Source organism: Nuphar pumila, chromosome 10, assembly GCF_984573655.1.
Source record: "Nuphar pumila chromosome 10, dmNupPumi1.hap1.1, whole genome shotgun sequence".
Lineage (NCBI taxonomy): Eukaryota > Viridiplantae > Streptophyta > Magnoliopsida > Nymphaeales > Nymphaeaceae > Nuphar > Nuphar pumila.
The window spans coordinates 113967435-113988946 of NC_143258.1; the positions used below are offsets into that span (position 1 = coordinate 113967435).

The 21512-nt window shown below is 37.8% G+C and overlaps 1 protein-coding gene across 3 annotated transcripts; it reads left to right on the forward strand.

Annotated features, from left to right (window-relative positions):
• Positions 1-2886: 2886 nt before the first annotated feature.
• Positions 2887-16896, forward strand: LOC149827978 (tetraketide alpha-pyrone reductase 2-like). 3 transcript variants are annotated; one of them, XM_090018306.1, is made up of 6 exons: positions 2887-2992; positions 4142-4314; positions 7525-7713; positions 7825-7994; positions 15987-16169; positions 16755-16896. In XM_090018306.1, exons 1-6 carry the CDS (start codon positions 2887-2889, stop codon positions 16894-16896), a joined length of 963 nt encoding a protein of 320 aa, XP_089874432.1. The 3 variants fall into 3 exon arrangements, with proteins under 3 accessions (XP_089874432.1, XP_089874431.1, XP_089874433.1); XM_090018305.1 differs by having other exon boundaries at positions 7825-7987; positions 15977-16169; XM_090018307.1 differs by having other exon boundaries at positions 7528-7713; positions 7825-7987; positions 15977-16169.
• Positions 16897-21512: the final 4616 nt, after the last annotated feature.

Below are 21512 nucleotides of genomic sequence, written 5' to 3' on the forward strand. Positions count from 1 at the left end.
CCATATCTCGATGATTGTGAATAATTCAAACTTTATTTAATTCAATTTATATTGATGTACTATGATTTCTGCATTTTAGTAGTGTATAGTTTGATACGACAACTGTGACAATCCCGATTTGTATGTTTTCGCTGAGTTTTAAAAAATATATATTTTACAATAAAATTGAGTTATAAATCGGGGTTGTTACAATATATATAGAGTGAAAACTAAACATATTAGGTCCTCTCTTCTCATTCTGCCCCATTAGGTCCCATAGTTTGAAGTGTTTTATGATAGATCTGAACCATTAGATGTGTTTAGCATGCTCGATTTAGTAGGAATAGACTCTTGGATCATGTTTTTTGATGAAAAAATGTATTTTTATAAGCTAGAAAAAATTGATGCCTTCATAACCATTGAGTTTGGAGCACTGGAAAAACCTCAGATTCTGGTGATCCAAAAGCCAGTTCTCACTAAACAAAACATATAGATCAAATACCAAAAACTATGCTTTTTGAAGGGGCTTAATGGGGGTAAAACCAGCGCATTACACTCTCTCTCTCTCTCTCTCTCTCTCTCTCTCTCTCTCTCTCTCTCTCTCTCTCTCTCTCTCTCTCTCTCTCTCTCTCTCTATATATATATATATATATATATATATATATATATACTCACTTGAATATGAGAACTGCCGAGTGAACCACGTTGTTCATATATTTATTTCTCTTAAATTTAGCCATACGTATGTGATCTACAATTGGCTTTATAAGGATCAAGTCTTGAATCATCCCATTATAATGCATAAATAAGAGTTTTTATGATTTTAAAATCAACAGCTCATAATCTTTATAACTATTCGAGCATCCAAAAATCATATTTTTTATCGAAAATATACGATCCAACAGTTGATTCCTCGCAAATTCACCGTGCCAAAAACATCTACATGGTCAGATTTACGAAAAAAGTATCGGGAATACCCAGTTCATATGGTAGTTCTCATATTCTAATAATATATATATATATATATAATATCACGATTTTATCATATTCAATATTTTCTAAGAAAGTAATATTTATAAAACATCGTTATTTTTCAAGATTTTAGATTTTAACAATTCATCAAACTATTTATGACTTTGTATTTTACATGCTTTTTATGCATTAAACTGGCTTGAGTAGATGCATTTGATATTTTGATATTTGGAGAGGTTGTCTGAGTTTGGAAATATTGAAAGATCAACAAATGACGACGAAAGATGTTATTCCAAATTTTTGGTCAGGGTATATTAGTCATTGTAGTTTTGCACCGTGAACCACATTTTCTTAGTGTCCAGAAGGAATGGCCCAGATGACCCAACTTTTTTGTTTTTATTATTATTAGTTTTTTTTTGGGGTGGGTTGGCGGGGGGAGGGGGCTGGACCCATCTAAGTCATATGGGTCCAGGCACCATATAGACATTAAATATATCTTTTTTAAATATTGAGGGGTGCCTGAGAGAGAGAGAGAGAGAGAGAGAGAGAGAGAGAGAGAGAGAGAGAGAGAGAGAGAGAGAGAGATTCGTTCCTTAGGGCCCTTTTTCGGTTAGGTCTCGTTGGGTTCTTTTAAAAAATTTAGTTTTAATTTTTATTCTCACATTTAACACCTTAAGTGGTTTGGACATATTCGACGAAGGCCTAATGATGCTCCAGTTAGAAGGATGGAGAAATGGGAAAATATATTAGTTAAAAGAGGTCGGGGTAGGCCTAGGAAGACATGGATGGAGGTGATAAGAAAGGATATGAATGCTTTGAACCTCACCGAGGACATGGCATTGGATAGAAATGAATGGAGGAGAAGGATCATAATGATTTTCTTTGTTGGTTCATATCGCCGACCCCAATTGTTTTGGGATGAAGGCGTAGTTGTTGTTGTTGTTGTTGTATTTAACACCTTAGATGTAGGGATGGCAGTGGGGCGGGCCGGGGTGGGGGACAAGGTATCCACCCCGGCCCCGCCTCAAGATTAGAACCTCCATCTCCGGCGGGGATGGATTTTAACCTCCACCCACGCCTTCATCCCCGTTTCATGTCGAGGCGGGGCGGGGCGGGGATGAGGCAGGGAATAGTGGCAGGGACGGGGCGGGGCAGGGAAAAGGGTACGTCCATCCCCGCCTCCATCCCCGAACGGGGATGGATTTTAACCTTCGTCCCCACCTCCATCCCCGTTTCATACCCTTCATCCCCCATCCAAACGGGGCACGGCGGGCCCCGCTTTCCCCTGGTCCATTGCCATCCCTACTTAGATGTGATCTATAGGTTTTGTTTAATGGGAACCGGCTTTTGAATCCCCACAATCTAACCAGTATACAGGTTTTTGTAGTGATCCAAAATCAATGGCTACGAAGGTATCAGTTTTTCTCGGCTCATAAAAATATGTTTTTTTTGCCGAGAAAACATGATCCAAGAGTCGATTCGCACTAAATCGAGCATGCTAAACACATCCAACGGTTCAGATCTATCATAAAACACGTAAAACCTATGGGGCAGAACAAGAAATGGGGCCTACTATGTTCAATAAAACCAACACAAAATGCTCAAGTTAGATTGGTTCAGGTTATACATCTGACAAAAATTATAACTCAAACCTGACTACAGATTATTCGGATTGGATTTGAGTTGATATTTTTGTCCCATGTCCTGAAATTTGGGATCGGGGCAGCTCGCACACCCGACACAGTCCTGACGTATCACCAACAAGCAACCTACCCTCATACATGTACAGTGCATGGCTGTTCTACCATGAGAAACCCCAAAGGCATGATCTTATCCTCTCGGTGCAACAAATTGGGGGAGGCTAAGAGAGAAGAAAAACTTCAAAACCTGGCTCCAAAGAAGGAAGATTGGAGACAAGAGAAAGAACTGACAGAAATGAGGGAGTTTTGTGTAACTGGTGGCACTGGTTTCATAGCCACCTACCTGATCAAGGCCTTGCTGGAGAAGGGTTACATTGTCCGGGCCACAGTTCGGGATCCAGGTTCGTAATCACCATGGTTTAACTGGACCCTGATTGATTCGCATGCATGTGTAGGTTAAATCGGCTTGTCGAGCATGTTTCGCATGGTGCGTGTGTGTGTGTGTGGACTCATCATTGACTAGGTCTGATCAGTTGGATAGGGGTCAGACTTGGTTGAGTCCTACCAGCAGAGATTGGTATTTGAACCTTGTTTGGAAATAGCTAGATCTGGTCTAGGTGTTCAGATATGGCTAGTTATGACCATGAAGATCGAATCATTTAAACCCTGATTTTTGTATATTAAATCCTTTTTCAGTTGTGTATAACCTGGATTAGACTCTCTAAATTCAGCGAGTGATACCCGGAGCAGGCCTGATTGGGCTCCGGTACAATGCAATAAATTTTGTGGACTGCCTTGTGGGTCATTCTTTATCATCTTATGCTCTGGACCGTTGAATAGAGCTAGCCCTAAGTCAAGTCAAAGTACGTGCAGACCATTTGTAGAATTAGCAAGTCTTAAGTGTTTACAAGGAGTGGTCAACATAGTAGATCTGGTCTAGGTCCAGCAGAACCTGGTCCATGCTGGTCAAGATTCGATCGACCAGATCGCATGGTCTAGTTCTGATACTTTGCCATTCAAAGGCGAAAAGCACTTGGCTGTGCCCTAATCACCCAAATCTTTAGGCTGATCACAAGTCAACCAACTACTGAGATATGGACCAACGGGACATAAGCCCAGTTGACATAATCCGGACCCAACTTTTGATTATGAATACATCGAGCTTGAAATGCATCCAAAGTTTTCTTTTTTGGATCGCCCAAGGGAAAAACCCTCCCATCACTGACTGCACATTGGTTGGCCTCTGGTTGGTAAAACCCTTGAGGTCCTCGTTTCCCACCGGAGAGTACACCCAGCTTCGACCTTGCGGCAATTCAGGGGGTGCCACCCTTGTCATTCCAAGTTGAAAAGGAGTCACAAGTTCGAAACCCTGCAGGGTGCATATGCCTCGCTGCAAGGCCGATGCTGAGTGTACCTACTTGATAGACAAGGAGCACTTGAGGTTTTACGCCAACAGGTGCTGCCAACAGAGCACGAGTTAATCGATTGTGGCTTTGAGCAAACAAGCTATATAGTTGCTAGTTTCTGTGAACTCCTTTTCTGTACTACAGGTAATTTGGAGAAGGTGGGATATCTATGGGATCTCTACGGGGCCAAGGAGAGATTGAAGCTGGTGAAAGCTGATCTCATGGTGGAGGGTAGCTTTGATGAAGCTGTTGATGGAGTTGAAGGAGTCTTCCACACTGCATCTCCTGTTTTGGTACCATACGATAACAATCTTCAGGCAGGCACCCAACTTAAAAAACCTACGACTTATTCATCGTGAAAATATCAGGTGCAATATGATTGAACCAATATTTGTGCATTAAGCACCTGATCACCCTCCATCTTGGGCCTGTCAGGTGCTTAATGCACAAATATTTGTGCAATCATATTGCATCCCATCCGGACTCTTATTCATCTGAGAGCCTGTGACTAGACAAAGTTTGATAGGTACAGTCAAATTTTGACTTAGTCAATGTTCGTTTGGCTTAGCTTGGTCAAAGCTGTTGATGAAGTTGTGGTCTATAAATATAATTTAGTTTGCCTTGTTTGTGGACCTGCAAAAGACTCAAGTCCCTAAAGAGCGGTGCACTTAGGTTAAACCTATATATATGCACTTATGAGATAGCTTCCACTCATTCCCTATGTCATCCTCCATCTTCATACCCTTCTTAAATCTTATAATGCAAATTGTTTTGATCAAATCTGACCCTATAGATGGATTCGGCAAGGAGGTTAAATCGACCCTTGGTTAATTTTTGACGAAAAATACTATTTTTTACAAAAATTTTACTTTGTCAACCATTGATATTTGCATCGCCAAAAAATCCTGCACACAAGTTGGATTTCTCCAATTTAAATGTCAGCATTCAATAAATGATGATATAGCAACTTGCATTAATGAAATCCCTAGGAGGGGTATGAAGATAGGGGTGACTTTTGGGATGAGTGGAACCAATTTGTTGCACTTATGCAAAGTGAGCTCTAACCAGCCTAAGTCTTATCTTAGTGTAAGTTGGCAGTCTTATATAGAATTCTCACACCTCCTCCCATAGGGTACTCTATCGTAAGAAAGGGGCCCCTTTCTCACAGAGGGTGAAACGAATGCCCCCATGAGAAAGAGGTGATGGGTCCGCTCATTAAATGCAAAACCCCATTTTCCTATGAAAATATAGTCACACCTTCTCCCATGGGGTACTTTCCATTCTGGGTGACCCAAAAGATAAGGGATTTCCCATGAGTAGGTGTGTAAAAAACCAAGCTTGTAAACATAGATGTTCTACTAGCAGTCATGGTTATAATGTTCTTGGAGTCCACGAAGTTGGTCACATTGTGGTGCTCATTTAGGGGTGTAACTGGGTCGGGTGAGGTTGGGTTGGAGTTGGGTATGGCTTTGTCAGGTCCGTTTCTGGTTTGGGCCTGGCGATTAGATCTGAATTCGGACCAATTTGATTCAGGTCTGAATACAAGTTTTCATGAAATTGTAGACCCATATGTGTTAATGGTTTTGGGTATAAATTAGTCAGATACACGTAGGTCAGGTTTTAAAGAGACCGATTAATTCTCAATATGGTTTAAAGACTAGACACGAGCCTAACCCAGACCCAAAAATAGGTTAATGGGAGATGAGCCTAACCCAAAAGACCTATATTAATTCCTAAAAAATAACCTTGAATTTTTTAAATGCCATTATTTTAAGGATGTTTTAATTATTTTCATAAGGTTGAATTCATCTAATGTTAAATACAACTAGTTTAAGGTCAGATTAACCCATTATATATAATTTATTTATCATAAAAAAAAAAAACTCATTGAATCCATGTCAATGATGTTGCTTTACAAGAATAGATGGCAAATAGGTTGTGAAATGAGTTTGGGTTTTGACCCATTCTGGTGATGGGTTGGCTCCTAAACTGGTTTGGGTTTGGCTTGGGTACGACAGCCTATTGGGTATAAACAGATTCGGGTCTGTCCGGGTACAGATTTCATAGAATCATCCAGTCACGTATAAAAAATGGGTCAGGTGGAAACGGGTTCAGGTTTGTATTTTTATTACCTGAAAGTGAAAACAATGTAATTTTATAGTGGGTCTATATTTCAGAATCGACCCAAACCCATTGATCTATCAAGACTGGGTTGGGTCAGGTCTAATCTATTCAGGACTTTGGGTTGAGTTGGACCTACGTGGTTCAGGACATTGGGTCGGGTCAGGCATACCCGGCACATTTACACCCTTAACGCTCATACCCTTACATCAGACTTTAGGAACTTGATCATATGTCACATGATGTTCAATTGCAACCTAAATCCAATGAGTTGCCTAATTGATTAATGGACTCAAGCAACTTGCATATCTTAGGAAACCTAATATGTAGAATGGAACATAATAAGTCTGCCAAGATTTCCAATAAGGAGATGAATGAATGCCAAGACAGGTTTCTCTATAAAAAAAATAAAAATTAAATAATCAGGTGACACGTGGGCCATATTGAATGCTGACCTATAGTAAAACAAAACATGCTGAACAGAACCAATGGGGGGCTTCGAGTGGTTGGTAGGAGCCGTCTGTGCACGTCTCTTTGTGGTGGGACGTTGCAGGTTCAAAACCCAGACATGCTATTGGTTAAGGAGAGTTCTTGTGATTTGCTGGTGTCTTGAATTTTGAACCCGTTTTGATTCATGATCAAGTTCAAAAATACTTTTGTCACAGTACAATTGGAATTTTGAATCGGGTTTTCACCTCTGTGGTATGAACCTGTCTAGTTTTGTAATTTTCTCTTTTGCACTTGTTAGGGTTTCATGCCCTTTGTCATATAGCATACACCTCTTTTTGAGAGTTGGATATGAGAGTTTTGGATTTTCTCCATTGAGATTAGGGTTTTGAGAGCTCTGTATCTCGTCTGCGTGTTATCTTTGCTAGTGGATTTTTGATCTTCCATCACTGGTAAGCCTGAATGTTTAACCATGTAAATCTCCAATATCATATTTTGGTAGCACCATACTATGACAATACATGAACATGGCATTTCCATCCCAATGCAAGGCTCCCAAACAGAGCCTTAATGATTGTCTGATGAATAAGGTTTGGGAAATGGGGAATGGCAGGCTCTTGCTTTCATGTACAAAGTTCTACCAGCTAACTTTCCAAAATTTACTTCACTGATTGCTATTTGTTTCTTTTTTCTAAATGATTAAGAACCCTCGGCGAGAACTGGGTCACTTAATGGGCCCGCTCCTCTGCGAGGCAAACCCCCTGTGGGGTCACCAATACCCAATCCCTTAGGAAGGATTGCTGTCAGTTTTGAATTGCAACTGTTTTTGCACAACTGGTAGCACAACAATGCAGGGTAGCCTAACCTTTAAGGTGTCACTGTTCTTCCCATATTACACATGTACGTGCAAGATATTTATGTGCCAATGGCTTAAGGATACCACACCCGGTCCACTACAGGAGGCCTTGATCGATCCTTGCATAAAGGGCACAGTCAACGTGTTGAAGTCGTGTTCGAGGTCCAAGTCTGTCAAGAGAGTAGTGCTCACATCTTCTTGCTCGGCGATCCGCTATCGCGCAGATGTGCACCTAGTCTCACCTTTGACCGAGTCACATTGGAGTGACCCAGACTATTGCATGCACCACAATGTGAGTCATTCCAAGTGTTACTATTTTGGAGTAACTTTTCTTCCCTTCTGGTTATTGAGCATGCGGTAGTGTATGTATATTGTTTTGACATAATTTGTGTATTTTTTTAAGTTGTGGTATGCATATGCAAAAACGCTAGCAGAAAAGGAGGCATGGAGGCTGGCTAGTCAAGAAGGCATTGATCTGGTAGTGGTCAACCCATCTTTTGTTGTTGGTCCGTTGATTTCACCGCAGCCCACCAGCACCCTTCTCATGGTTCTTGCCATCTTAAAAGGTCTCTCTCTCTCTCTCTCTCTCTCTCTCTCTCTCTCTCTCTCTCTCTCTCTCTCTATATATATATATATATATATATATATATATATATATATATATATATATATATATATATATATATCCTAAAGTCTTTATGTCCTAAACCATGTTAAATTATTCTAAAATAATATAGTTGCATGTGGTTTCCTTAATCTTAACCTATAAATGTATTTGTCATTGCTTATTTATTAAAAACCATGCTTTGGATTAAATTGATTAATGAGAAACCTTGATTTTTTCACCAAGTTTTGGTGTAATATGAGTTGTCAATTTTTATCACTCTAAATATGCAACTAAACACATGCCTCACTTAATACATGTATACTAATTATGCTATAGAAAATAGGTCTATGAGTTTGGATTAAGCAAACACCCGAAGCTTGGTGAGTAATTTCATAATTTTAATTGATAAAAGTGAAACAAATTCTTTTAATCTTATAGAAGAGAGAGAGGGGGAGGGGAGTGGAACGTCGTGAAGTCCAGGCCTAAAAGATTCATTTGAATCAGACTTAGGTTCATATAATTTTTGCATTTTATTTGGATTTTGGATTTATCCAAAATTAATCGTAGGATTAGGGTTTTCTTTTCAAGTATAAATATTTTATTTTGAGGTTTTGTAATTAACTTTGATGATAGATTATTCTAAACTTTAATTGATTCTCTCTTTTTCTTTCTCTCAAAATCTTTTTTCCTCATAGTTTGATAGCGCAGGTGTAGTTCATAGTGTAGTTTCTTCACGAATTCGGTAACGGATTTACATCAAGTGGTATTAGAACTCAGGATCATCCACTCGGCGATCGTAATGACATATGCCACATAACATATTTGTGCACTTATGATACCACATTAGTTCTTTTAAACCATTTGCTCATTCATGAACATTCACATGTGCATGCATGCATTTTATGACTTATTGTATATTAACATAATATCATGTTGCATATAATAACATCATGTTGCACATTATCATATCATGATAAAATTTAAAATTTTACATTAAAAAAGATTTTTATAACAGATTGCATGAATATCATGCCTTAATAGACCCACATATTATACATCAGTATGTCATATGTTCATCTGATTCACTTCTAGAACCATGTCATATTCATCTGGTTCACTTCTAAAACTATCTCATGCATTCAAACATGCAATCCACTAACTTGAGATTGATAACTTACTTGTCAATAGAATCTCTTTCATAAATCGTACAGAGCAATCTAGACTTTGGAATTTTAACTGAAAGTTCTTTCTTATGTTACATGCATACAGGCAAAAACTCAGACCTTAACTCATTACAGATAATGAGATAAAATTTTTAGAACACAGACTATTTTTGTTCACAGAACAATCCTATTTAATTTTGTCTCTCTAATGAAAAATTAGTTATAAATAGTCCAGGAAGAATTAGAAGCTGATATTTTTATTGTGGGTGACTTGTCATGTCTGATTCAAGCCCACCAAAACCCAAAAATTTAATTTAATTTCAATAAAGAGCTAAAAGTCTTGTAATATATATTATTTCTGTTATTTGACAAAACATGTTCCAAGAAATGACAGATTCTAGATTGTCTTATGTGAATTTTTGTTTTCAAGTCATGAGGAATCAATCTCTAAGATTTTAAATGTATGTTCTTCTATATCTAGACTAACACACCTTAAAATCTCAGCCACTGATCATGAGAATTCTGAAATATATAATTTTTATAAAATATTTTGTCTCCACATACTCACTGTCAGGACATAATTTTTGTAGCGACTTGCAGAGGGCATATCTCTCAATCTATGACTCATCTGAGTTTGGGATTTGATCTAAGATTACTTCCATATGTATGAAACATCTTCACAAATTTTTAAAATTTATGGGTTTATGGTTTGGGAGAAACAAATTTATCATTCTGAATGGTTACATTAAAATACATAGAACAGAATACAGTTTTTCAAGAACCAACCAAGAATTTCATGATTTTCAATAAGATCATCAAGAAAATCTATCCAACAATTTTAAATCCATAAAAAACACATCAAATTCATATATACAAATATTTAATCATACTATAAATACAAAAATAGAATACATAACATAAATCTAACATCCAAGATTAGTCGTTTTCAAGATATATATTTTCTCTAGAAAAATCATAAAATCAACTTTCAAAAAAGGATTTTAGGTTTTAAAACCTTATATAAATTTAAGGTGATGTATATGCTGATACGCATACAGAGATCATCACATGCCATGCTCGTGTATCTTAGCATTATACACACATACAAAGTTATAGTGTACCTACCTCAAAATCATTGGACTTGCGTATGATATTCCTGAAAGTGTAGTCTTTGATCAACTCCCTCTATCACAGTTATACTTTTAATATAGATGCGGCTACACCAGACGTCAATGGTGTTCTCCTCCAAAGAGGAGAGTGGGAGAGAAAGAAGGAAGGGTGAGAGAGATAGAATAAAAAAAAGAGAAAGAGAGAGAGAAATAGGGCGTGTGTGGAAGAGAAGGATGAAGGCCTCTCTTTAAAGCTTTCCTCAAGCAATCTCCTAATTTCCCAATCAAACCTTTCTAATCAAGATTCTTAATTTATTAAGGAACTCATTCATGTTACTTAGCTAATTAGAACTCCTAACCAATTAAGAAAATAATTAAGAAATCTAGCTAATTAGGATTTCTAATTTCTTAAGAAAACAATTAAGATTTCTAATTAACTAAGAACGTCAACCTAGCTAATTAAATAAGTAGGAGGGAATAGGAAAGTAGGTGGGGACGTCTCATCTTGTTTAACTTAGCTTGAGTCCATATCTTGGACTCCAAGATCCAAGAGAGCCCACATCCAATGGGCGTCTCACCCCATGGATCCTATTACCATTTTTTAAATCCATTTTGAGATCTAAATACCAAAATTAAAATTATCCAAACTGAAATCCACATATTAGAATTGCAATTTTTCAAATCCAATTTGAAATTCAACAAAACTTGTAATATGAATTTTATCTTTATTTCTCAAAAAATTATCAAAAATTCTCAAGTGTTACATTTCATGAATATAATGAGAAACTTGAATATATTTCTTTCTAGGCATGCACATTCAGAGTCATGCTCTAATTTTACAGAATGATTCTTTACATCAACATATAAACTTTGGACCTATATGTCCAAACTCATTTTTTGTCGAAAAAACATGAGTGCATGTTATTCTGTATTCAAAATATGTTAAAAAACATGCATTTATAATCTCTATGTAATTTTCTCATTTTGGAAGCATTCCAAGTAGAAAGAATATTACTTTCACTTTTATAATAGTTGATGTGATTTAATAGAGCATTTTACAATTCAATCATGTCATGCACTTTCAAGCACAAAATCTAAGGCTTTTTAGATTCATAATGTATCAAATAGAGTAACACTTGGAGCTCAGCACACATTAGTGTTATTTTAATTTTAAAGTTTTGATGTTTAGTTCAATTTGGACTTATACACTATGGACCATTTCATGATCTAAACATGGATGAGATAATCAAGATCCATAAAAAAAATCAAGATAATCATGTTTGGTCTTAAACAAAAAAAAAAGAAATAAATTATCAATATTCTAATCTTGATTTAATTCTTAAATCAATCAAACATGTTTCATTTTAATATATGTCCCATCAAGTTGTTGATATAAACATGAATTCTAGTATTTATTTCGATCCACTATATCAAGATTCACTTATCCAACCACACCATGTTCATGAATAAAACAATTTTAAGAGCTATTTAACATGGGACTATCCATAAAACATGTTTCTACATATATATCAGTAAGAGTATGATTTTATGATCATAGTTATCAATTATCATGCTCTTATGGCTAACTTTAACAAAAATATGTCACTTCTCAATTTCCTAATGCCAAAAGATATGTATAATGAAATATAATAAACCTTGTACAACACATGTATCATGAATCATTCATATAGTATGATAAACATGTCTTAGTAACAATACTATGTGTTATCATACCCATAACAAGAGCTTTTATATAAAGATAAAACAGTATATTACACATACATCAACATGTATTCAATTTGAAGTAAATGCCAAGTTACAATCATTATGCATCTAACTCCAATCATAGATATACATTCATATTCATTATATTCATGTTACTCTAAATGCAAATCCATAGATCTATTTACAAATCTAAATCAAACTAGATCCATGTATGAGTAAGATCTAAAAACGAAACTATTTGTTAAACATATCATACAACATTATAAAATATGAAACTCATACCATTAATATGAACCAAAATCTCCAAACTCTCCCTTATCAAGGTAGAGATCCAATACTGACAATAATTGAATTCACAATAAGCTATAATTAATTACTAACTTTATAGGCACATTATTGACATTCTCCCACTTGCCCATAAAGAAGTATTTATTTACTCTCACTTTAAGGCAAGTTTTCACTATCTAATATTAAATAAATAAAAAACATATACAACTAGGTCTAACATGTCTAAAATAAGATAAAACTCATTATAAGATTTTAATTCATAGTCAAACGTTAGATTTAGAACTGTGTTATGAAAAAAACAAATATAAGGGTTAAAACAAGAAAATCTAAGAAAATAAGTTATATCCTTATCAAATTCGTCTAAAAATCAAACTATTTATGATAATTTTACCATTTTTATTCAAGGGTGTAAATAATTCTTCTCAAAAATCAGATGTGAAGTTATATCCTTATCAAATTTGCCTGAAAAACAAATTTACCATCTTTAATGCCACACGAAATCTAAAGAGGAAGAAAAAACCAAATGAGTGACAGAAGTATAATGGCATTATTTGGTCTGGATATTCAAATAATGATACTCCAATGAATCAAATAATATGCACATGTAGCATCCCATCATCATATCTTGGAAAAAGATATATTAAACTTTAAGCAATTTCAATGGACATCAAATGATATCATTTTTTTGTCAAATAAGACACAATAAATTAATAATTCTGGAAACCTCTGAAAATTTTATAGGTTCAATTATCAGCTCTTTTGTTGTTAAGTAAAATAATAACCACTTTTGCCAAAAATAATAATATCAATCGTCTTTTTGCATATACCCTCTTAAAAAAACCAATTCTTGAATATTTCATATATTAACCACTAGTATACAAAAACTTCATTATTCCAAGGTTCTTTTTACAAACTTTAAAACAAAGGGGCATATACGAGAGGCATTAGGGTTTCATTGCAAAAGGCAACAAATACCAAATGCCCTACCTAAAAGCTCAGGGAGTTTCGACCCATCCGCCGAGGTTGCTGGCCGATCATCGGCCGGTGATAATGCACAACAACGGGGGAGGCATCACCATAGATGGCACAGCAAGGGTGGCATCACCGACGACAGCATCGATAGGGAGCATCCAGAGGAGTGGTTTCTGACCATGGTGCTTGGCCACCGACGTGCGCGACTCCGACGATAGCGTCACCAACAACGAGGGGTCACGCCACAACGATGATCCTCTCTCTGATCTCGATTAAATCCCTTTCTCTCTCTCTCCCCCCAAGTTCTTAGTTTACAAAGAAGAAGAAGGCATAGAGAAGAAGAAGATTGACGTCGCCAGTGCCTCCAATGAACCCACCGGCGACCCAGGCATAGGATAGGCCCTCCCTCTCACTCTCTCTATTGGTTTCTCTCTCCCTCTGTCTCTATATCCCTCACTTTGTCTTAGTTTGTGCATAGGGTGGACAAAGGAGCAAAAGCCCCATCGAATAGGGTCAGATTATGGTTTCTGGAAGCCCTGATTGGAGGCTAGATTACGGTTCTTAAATCTCTAATTTGAAAAAAAAATAGAAAGAAGGCTTTGAGCCAAAATCTAGCAGGTTAAAGAGTACCTCGTCGGGGCAGCGGACCGCTCCGACTATGCCATCACCATCCTCTGCCTTCACTCTAGGCCCGCCTTGCCTTCAAGTATGACCTCCATCGCCTTCAAGTATGACCTCCGCTCCCATTGGTCGTCATCGCCAGCGTCCTGGCCACTGCGACCTCCATCTTCAAGAAGTTCTGGTTGCATTACAGGAGACGCCAGGCCTCTTTATCTCTCGCAGTACGGGGTTCGTCAGTGTGGGGGAAGAAAACAAAAAGATACTACCCCAAATGCGACTAGAAGAGACAAAAATCTTATGACTCCACCTAACCTCGTTACTTGTTGACCCTTCCTAAACGTTTTCCCTCCTTTGCCTGCACCTTTTCTCTACAAACACTTTTCCTTTCGTTTATAGGTTCAATGGAGTGGGGGCTTTGGTGCAGTGGTGTGGATCAACACAACAACAACAATCGTCAATATTTGATCGATGCTCGTAGATACCACTGTTGGAACCCTGATTGGGTTCCTGATTTTGGTTTAGGGTGTGAACATTGAAGGTGGGGCATGTGAACCTGAAGGAGAAATCAAACATCTATCTGTGTGTCACCTAATGTTCTTTCTTGAAGCTATTCCAACCCCCTTCGTCCTGGTGATGATCCCCTCTACGAAGAGCTCTCTAATTTTTGTTTTCTGTTTTTCCTGTTCACTTTCTTCACTACCTAATGCAGGGGATTCACCATTCTTTACGAAGAAGCATACCCCACTCTTCAATAACCACCCCCACACCAAGGGTCCATGGAATGCCATTGTGAAACCCAATAACCATACTCTAGATCCAATACATAGATCCAACATGGTAGAGGGCAATGGATTGCCAAACCAAACCCTCATCTACACCCATCCGTCCAATCCTTTCCCTCTCTTGAGAGGACCAGTCAACCAGCCATCGATGGACAAACCATCGGCCAGGATACGATCAGCCGACCTTGACCGGTGGTAGCCATGGCCGCCAACGGCCGGCCCTTTCGGTGCTCCTCCATGTATAGTGGAAGTGGAGGGTTTTTAAAGCCCTAAGTCCACCATCCCTTGCCTCCCTTTCATCATGGGCAGGTGGTGGATGGAAAGAACCGGTCCAAACTTAAATTGGTTCGGTTCACCACACTTGCTCTCAAGTTCCATTCTTGACCAGCACCAAAAACCAATTCAAAAGAACACAACCGTCTTCTTGCTTTAGTTTAGCCATACTTGACATGTTTGGGTCCAGTTTTACCCAAAAAACGATCTAAACAGATCCAGTATGACCCAATAACCTTAAACTCACTAAAACATGTCCCAATGCATTTATCTCGTAAGCAATCCTTAAAACGAACTCATATTAAAAATTTAACCTACTCATTTGACCCTGGACCTATCGTAATCTGTTTGAATCAAACTAAGCCTAACTTGGATCTGATTGGTTTTAATTGGATCCATGTGCATCTTAAGTTGGATACTCCTAGTTTGGTCTATGTTTTCCATGAAAGTCCATTTGACACTCTCCTACACCAGCCACCAGAAGATCGAATCATCATTTTGTATTTGTTTGGATACTCTTTGGATCAGATCCCACTACTAGCAAACCCTCCAGACCTATGCATAGGGGTTCACATGCACGTGAAGTCGCATTAGGCCGGTGGATTGTAGCTATTGAACGGAAGTGGAAGAAGCAAAAGCAAGACTCAACTTGAGGGTGAGTCTTGTCCAACCTGGGAAGAATGATGCAGGAGCGAAACAGCATGAAGTTCAGGTCTAAAAAGATTTATTTGGATCTAATTTAGGTCTATTTGTTTTCTATATTTTATTTGCATATGTTTGGATTTTGCATTTATCTGAAATCCATCGTAAGATTAAAGTTTTCTTTTCAAGTATAAATACTTTATTTTGAGGTTTTGTAATATGATGGATTCTTCTAAACTTTATTCCCTCTCTCTCTCTCAATCCTCTTCCCTAATAGTTTGATAGCCCAAGTATAGTTCACAGCATAGTTTCTTCGTGAATCTGATATCTGATTTGCATCAAAGAGAGATTGAAAAATTGATTGTAATGTCAGGATCAAACAATGGAGAATACCCAAACACCACCATAGGGTTTGTGCATGCGGACGATGTAGTAACATGCCATCTGCTAGCCATGGAGGATACAAGGGCGTATGGAAGGATCATATGCTCGAGCTCTGTCTCACACTGGTCTGATGTAGTCTCAATGCTCAAGGCCAAATACCCATGCTACCCGATTGCTGACAAGTATGATCTCTCTCTCTCTCTCTCTCTCTGGCTTCAGTAGTTAATCACCATCTTACCATTCCCTTGGAAGTCTTCTCCATTCATGTTAAGATCACCAAACACATACGGTTATCTTCATGCACCTCCACTATCTCACGCCTTTATGGATGTTTTTTTCCTTCTAACTTGCATAATCTATTCATTGCTAAAAACACCCATTTGATGGTTGCTTTGAGCCAGTTTAATCGTGAAGAGCTAAAGCCTTTCATGTGTCATTCCTAAGGAGTCCAACCAAGCTGAGCCCAACGTTAGGTCTCCTTTGGATCAAACTGGTTACCTAGTCACTTGGCCAAAGGCAAAATTGGTGATCAAAGCAACTTGACATGAGCTCATGTGGCCAAAGTAAATGGTTATTTTTATTTTACCAGAAATTGCCAAAAAAGTGAGATGTCATCAACTCAGGATCGAGTCTTCTTTCAAAAAAAAAAAAAGAATCAACTCAGGACTGAGTCAGTTTTTGTAAATAAGTAGTTATTGATATTGATGATTTTGTTTTTCAAACATTTCTTGGCAAACATGATAATGATGATGATAATAATAATGCAGGTGTGGTGAACAATTAGGAGATAACAAGCCTCACAGCATGGACACTAACAAGGTCCAAGAGTTGGGCCTCTCAACATTCAAAACAATTGATCAGATGTTTGAAGATTGTATCAAAAGCTTCCAAATTAAAGGCTTTATTTGATCTCATGTCTTGACAGGTTTAAACATATCTCTAACATCATCAACATATAATGCCGAGTTATGTTATATGAAGAAATGGAAATAAATTTGTTAATGACAAATAAAATTTTTTTTTTTAAACCTCACTAAAATTTGCAATAATTTACATCTCAATAGCAGAAAATCAAACATAATTATGCCAACGCCCTTTCATTCATGCTTTGTATAATTTTTGTATGAGTTTCTTTCTTTTCTAAGGCAGTGTCTTTCTTTCATTCACTTTTTTTTTCGTAATGAGCTCTACATCTATCTCAACCCCAACAACCTTCACGCTATTAGGCTTGGAATATCAGTAGTATTTGTGTAGCCCCTGCCTTGTACAATGTTAATGCCTATTAGACTTTTTACTGCATTCTCGTAACGAGCTTTGGGCTGATAGCTCCCAGACCATTTGGCCTTAGGGTACTAGGTGTAAACACCCTTTAAGCTTACTTACTCAAACACAATAGGCCTTATTGATGTCAACTAGGTAAGGTGTTCATTCACCTAGTGGCTCGTGTTTATAGAGTGAAAATAAATCAATTATACCTCCACCCCACTACATGAGTGCACTGGATAAAGCAAAGCAACTGCACTTGCCATTTTCTCATTTTTTCACTACTTTTATTTCACAAGGTCAAACATGATTATACAAGAACTTCACTTAGGTGTTACACATTCTTATGTTATCTTTTTATTGAAAGTTACATACAAAAATATGCATTTTAGCTTGGTTTTCAAAAAAAATCCTCTATGGGGCTTAAAATTATTAAAATATGTTAATTCCTCCAACTAGCGCTCCATACAAAGCTAAAAATTGATTTTATAACCTCAATTATGCGAATTTTTTTTTAAATATGAACACATGGACTAAAATTTAAAAAGATTCTCCCCCCAATGCTTAAACTAACGTTGTCCTCAACAACACTCCCTCATGCTTAGACTATTGCTAATATCAAGAACAAATAATACATGCTGACAACAATAATTAATAAAAGAGAAGGAGCAATACAACCTGATATGATATGAAGGTCCTCTGTGCGCCCACGCACCACCACAATGCACACTCTGATGCTTTATTTTTTGTTGGCTTGTAGATCCTTCAATTCGTCCAACTGTCCTCAAAGATCTAAAACTGCATACAATCTAGCTTAAAAGATCAAATAAAATGCCAATGATATTCAATATGACAAGAAAGATAAAATAAAAAATAATAATAATAATGACAAGCAAACAAAACTCACGAATCAAAAATAGTCCCTATGCTGATTATTTTACAACAATCATCATGCCATCCTCACTCATCAATGAGGTCAATGATGTCGCAATCCTCCAATTGTGGGTCTCTAAAAATATAATGCTTTAATCTTTGTCCATTCACATTGAATTTGAACTGAGTGTGAGGATCCTGAATTTTCACTGCTCCAGATGCAAAAAGCTGCAATATGACATATGGTCCATCCCATTTTGACCTCAATTTCCCTGAAAATAGCTGCAATCGAGAGTTGAAGAGCCAAACTTTCTGACCGGGTTCGAGCATCTTCTTGCTGATATCTTTGTCATGAAATATCTTGGTGCGAGCCTTATAAATCTTCACACTCTTGTATGCATCATTTTTTAGTTCTTCTAACTCAGATAACTGCAAGTGGCGCTCTCTCCCTACTTGATCATAATCATAATTCATTTTCTTGATTGCCCAAAATGTTCGATGCTCAAGCTCTACAAGGAGGTGGCATGCTTTTCCAAAAACCAGGTGGTAAGGAGACATTCCAATGGGAGTCTTGAATGCAGTCTGATAGGCTCATAGTGCATCATCCAAATTCAACGACCAATCCTTCTTGTCTGGACAGACTATTTTCTCTAAAATTATCTTGATCTCCCTATTAGACACTTCAACCTGACCACTGGTTTGTGGGTGATATGGTGTGGCAAACTTGTGATGTACAAAGCACTTCCTCGGCAAAGCAGCTACTTACATATTTCAAAAATGCTTTCCGCCATTGCTAATAATCGCTCGTGGCATCCCATCCAGCTAAAAATATTGTGCTTAATGAACTTAATCACCACTTTATGATCGTTGGTTTTGGTTGCCACGGCCTCCACCCACTTGAACACGTAATCCACTGCTACAAGAATATACAGGTTACCAAATGACGGAGGAAATGAGCCCATAAAATCAATGCCCCAGACATCGAAAATCTCAACAATAAGGATCGAGAGCAAAGGCATCATATCTCGTCGCGACATACTACCTATCTGCTCACAGTGAATACAGGACTTGCAAAAATCATATGCATCCTTGTGAAGGGTTGGCCAATAGAATCCGGACTAAAGAACCTTGGTCGTAGTCTTTCGACTGCTGTAATGACCTCCACACGCAAGGGAATGACAAAAAGTTAGAATGAACTGAACCTCATCTTCTGCGATACACCTATGAATTACCTGATCGATGCAATACATGAACAACTTTGGTGGGTCCTAGTAATAATACTTTACTTGCACAAAAAATCTATCTCTCTCATTCTTCGACCAGTGCACTGATATCTGTCGAATCGCCAAATAATTAACAATGTTTGTGAACCATAGGCAACACGCAAACTTCACTGCCATAAGTTGTTCATTCGGGAATGAGTCATTGATTGGTGCTTTATCTGAACCAGACTTCACAACCAACTGTGACAGATGATCCGCTACTATATTTCCATTACCCCTCTTATCTCGAATCTCGATATCAAATTCTTGTAGCAGTAAGATCCACCGAATCCACCGGGGTTTAGTATCTTTTTTACTGAGTAAATATTTTAATGTGGCGTGGTCCGAGTAGATAACTACTTTAGACCCCAGCAAGTAAGATCTAAACTTGTCAAGGACAAAGACTACAGTGAGTAATTTCTTTTCAGTTGTTGTATAATTTATTTGGGCATCATTCAAAGTCTTACTCGCGTAGTAAATAACATACGGCTTCCTATCGATTCTTTGACCCAGAACAACCTCAATAGCGAAGTCTAATGCATCTCACATGATCTCAAACATCAATGTCCAATCCTGCGACCTCAAAATAAGAGCAGTAACCAAGGCATTTTTCAATGTCTCGAACGCTTGCAAACATTCTGTATCAAAAGTATAAGGCACATCCTTTTGCAACAAAGCACATAGCGGTTTGGAGTTTTTACTGAAATCTCGAATAAACTGCCTATAAAATCCAGTGTGCCCAAGAAATGATCGTACTTGCCTCACAGTTGAGGGGGGGAGTCAACCTTGCGATTGACTCAACTTTTGTGTGGTCTGCCTTAATGTCACAGTTGGAAACAATGTGGCCTAAAACAATCCCCTTCGACACCATAAAATGAATCTTCTCCCAGGATGGCACAAGATTTGTCTCCCTACATCGCTGAAGCACACGTGAAAGCTTATGAAGATAATCTTTAAAGAAAGAGTCGTACACAGAGAAATCATCCATAAAAATCTCCATGACATCCTTGATCATATCAAAAAATATGGATGCCATGCACCCTTAAAAAGTTGTAGGGGCATTACAGAGCCCAAACAGCATTTGACGGAATGTGAAGTTGCCAAACGGACAGGTGAAGGTAGTCTTCTCCTAGTCTTCTAGATGAACTGTGACTTAGTTATAGCTAGAATAACCATCAAGGAAACAATAATAGCTCTGGCCTTCCAACTTCTCCAAGATCTAATCGATAAAAGGAAGAGAAAAATGATCTTTATGAGTCGCCTCATTCAATTTCCTATAATTGATACAAATACGCCACCCTGTAGTGGTTTGTTGCAGAATCTCTTCCCCTTTCTCATTCTTGACCACAATGAGACCAAACTTTTTGGGAACAACCTGTACTGGATTGACTCACTGACTATCAGATATGGGATAAATAATACTGGCATCGAGCCACTTGACAACTTACTTCTTCACGACCTCCTTCATGTTAGGGTTAAGTTGTCACTGCATGTCTCTAATTGGCTTATGCTTCTCATTAGTATCAATGTGGTGCATGCAGAATGAGGGATCAATCCCCCGAAGATCAGCAAACGACCACCCAATCGCTTCTCTATTTCCATGCAACACCTCTAGCAATTTCTTTTCTTGCTCAACCGAAAGGTGTGATGAAAGAATCACAGGAAGGGTCTCCCCCTTTCCCAAAAATGCATACTTAAGAGTGCTCGGCAGAGGCTTAAGTTCTAATTCTGGGGGAGACAAGATAGATGATGATGTTGGGCTCTCAGCCAAGGATGGAAGGGGCTCAAAACCCTCTCTCTGTGAATTAATTTAGAAATTTTTGTTGTGTTTTCAAAATTATTTGGAAAAGGGTTTTGTCAGTTGGGTGTCTTTTTCGAAATCTACTCTAAGGAGTTATTGAACGTTGTTGCTTGCATATGCTAACTCCTTAGAGCTTAATTTAGTTAAGACGGTGTCATAGATAAGACCTTGTTTAAAAAAATGATACTTTTTTGAGGAGTTATACCCCCACCATGGAGATAGGAGAAACCTCTATAGTAGCCACGGGGTGGTAGGTATGTAACTCATAAGTAAAGTATGATATGTTAGGATAGAGGTATTAGGATCTCTCTCTCGATCATGGTCAT

Bases quoted from the DNA above. Each gene is read 5' to 3' on its own strand.
- LOC149827978 (XM_090018305.1), top strand. From the start codon at position 2,887: ATGAGGGAGTTTTGTGTAACTGGTGGCACTGGTTTCATAGCCACCTAC. The intron at 4,315-7,524 runs GCAGGCACCCAA...GGTCCACTACAG, and splicing joins CATACGATAACAATCTTCAG to GAGGCCTTGATCGATCCTTG. The intron at 7,988-15,976 runs GTCTCTCTCTCT...TTGTAATGTCAG, and splicing joins GGTTCTTGCCATCTTAAAAG to GATCAAACAATGGAGAATAC.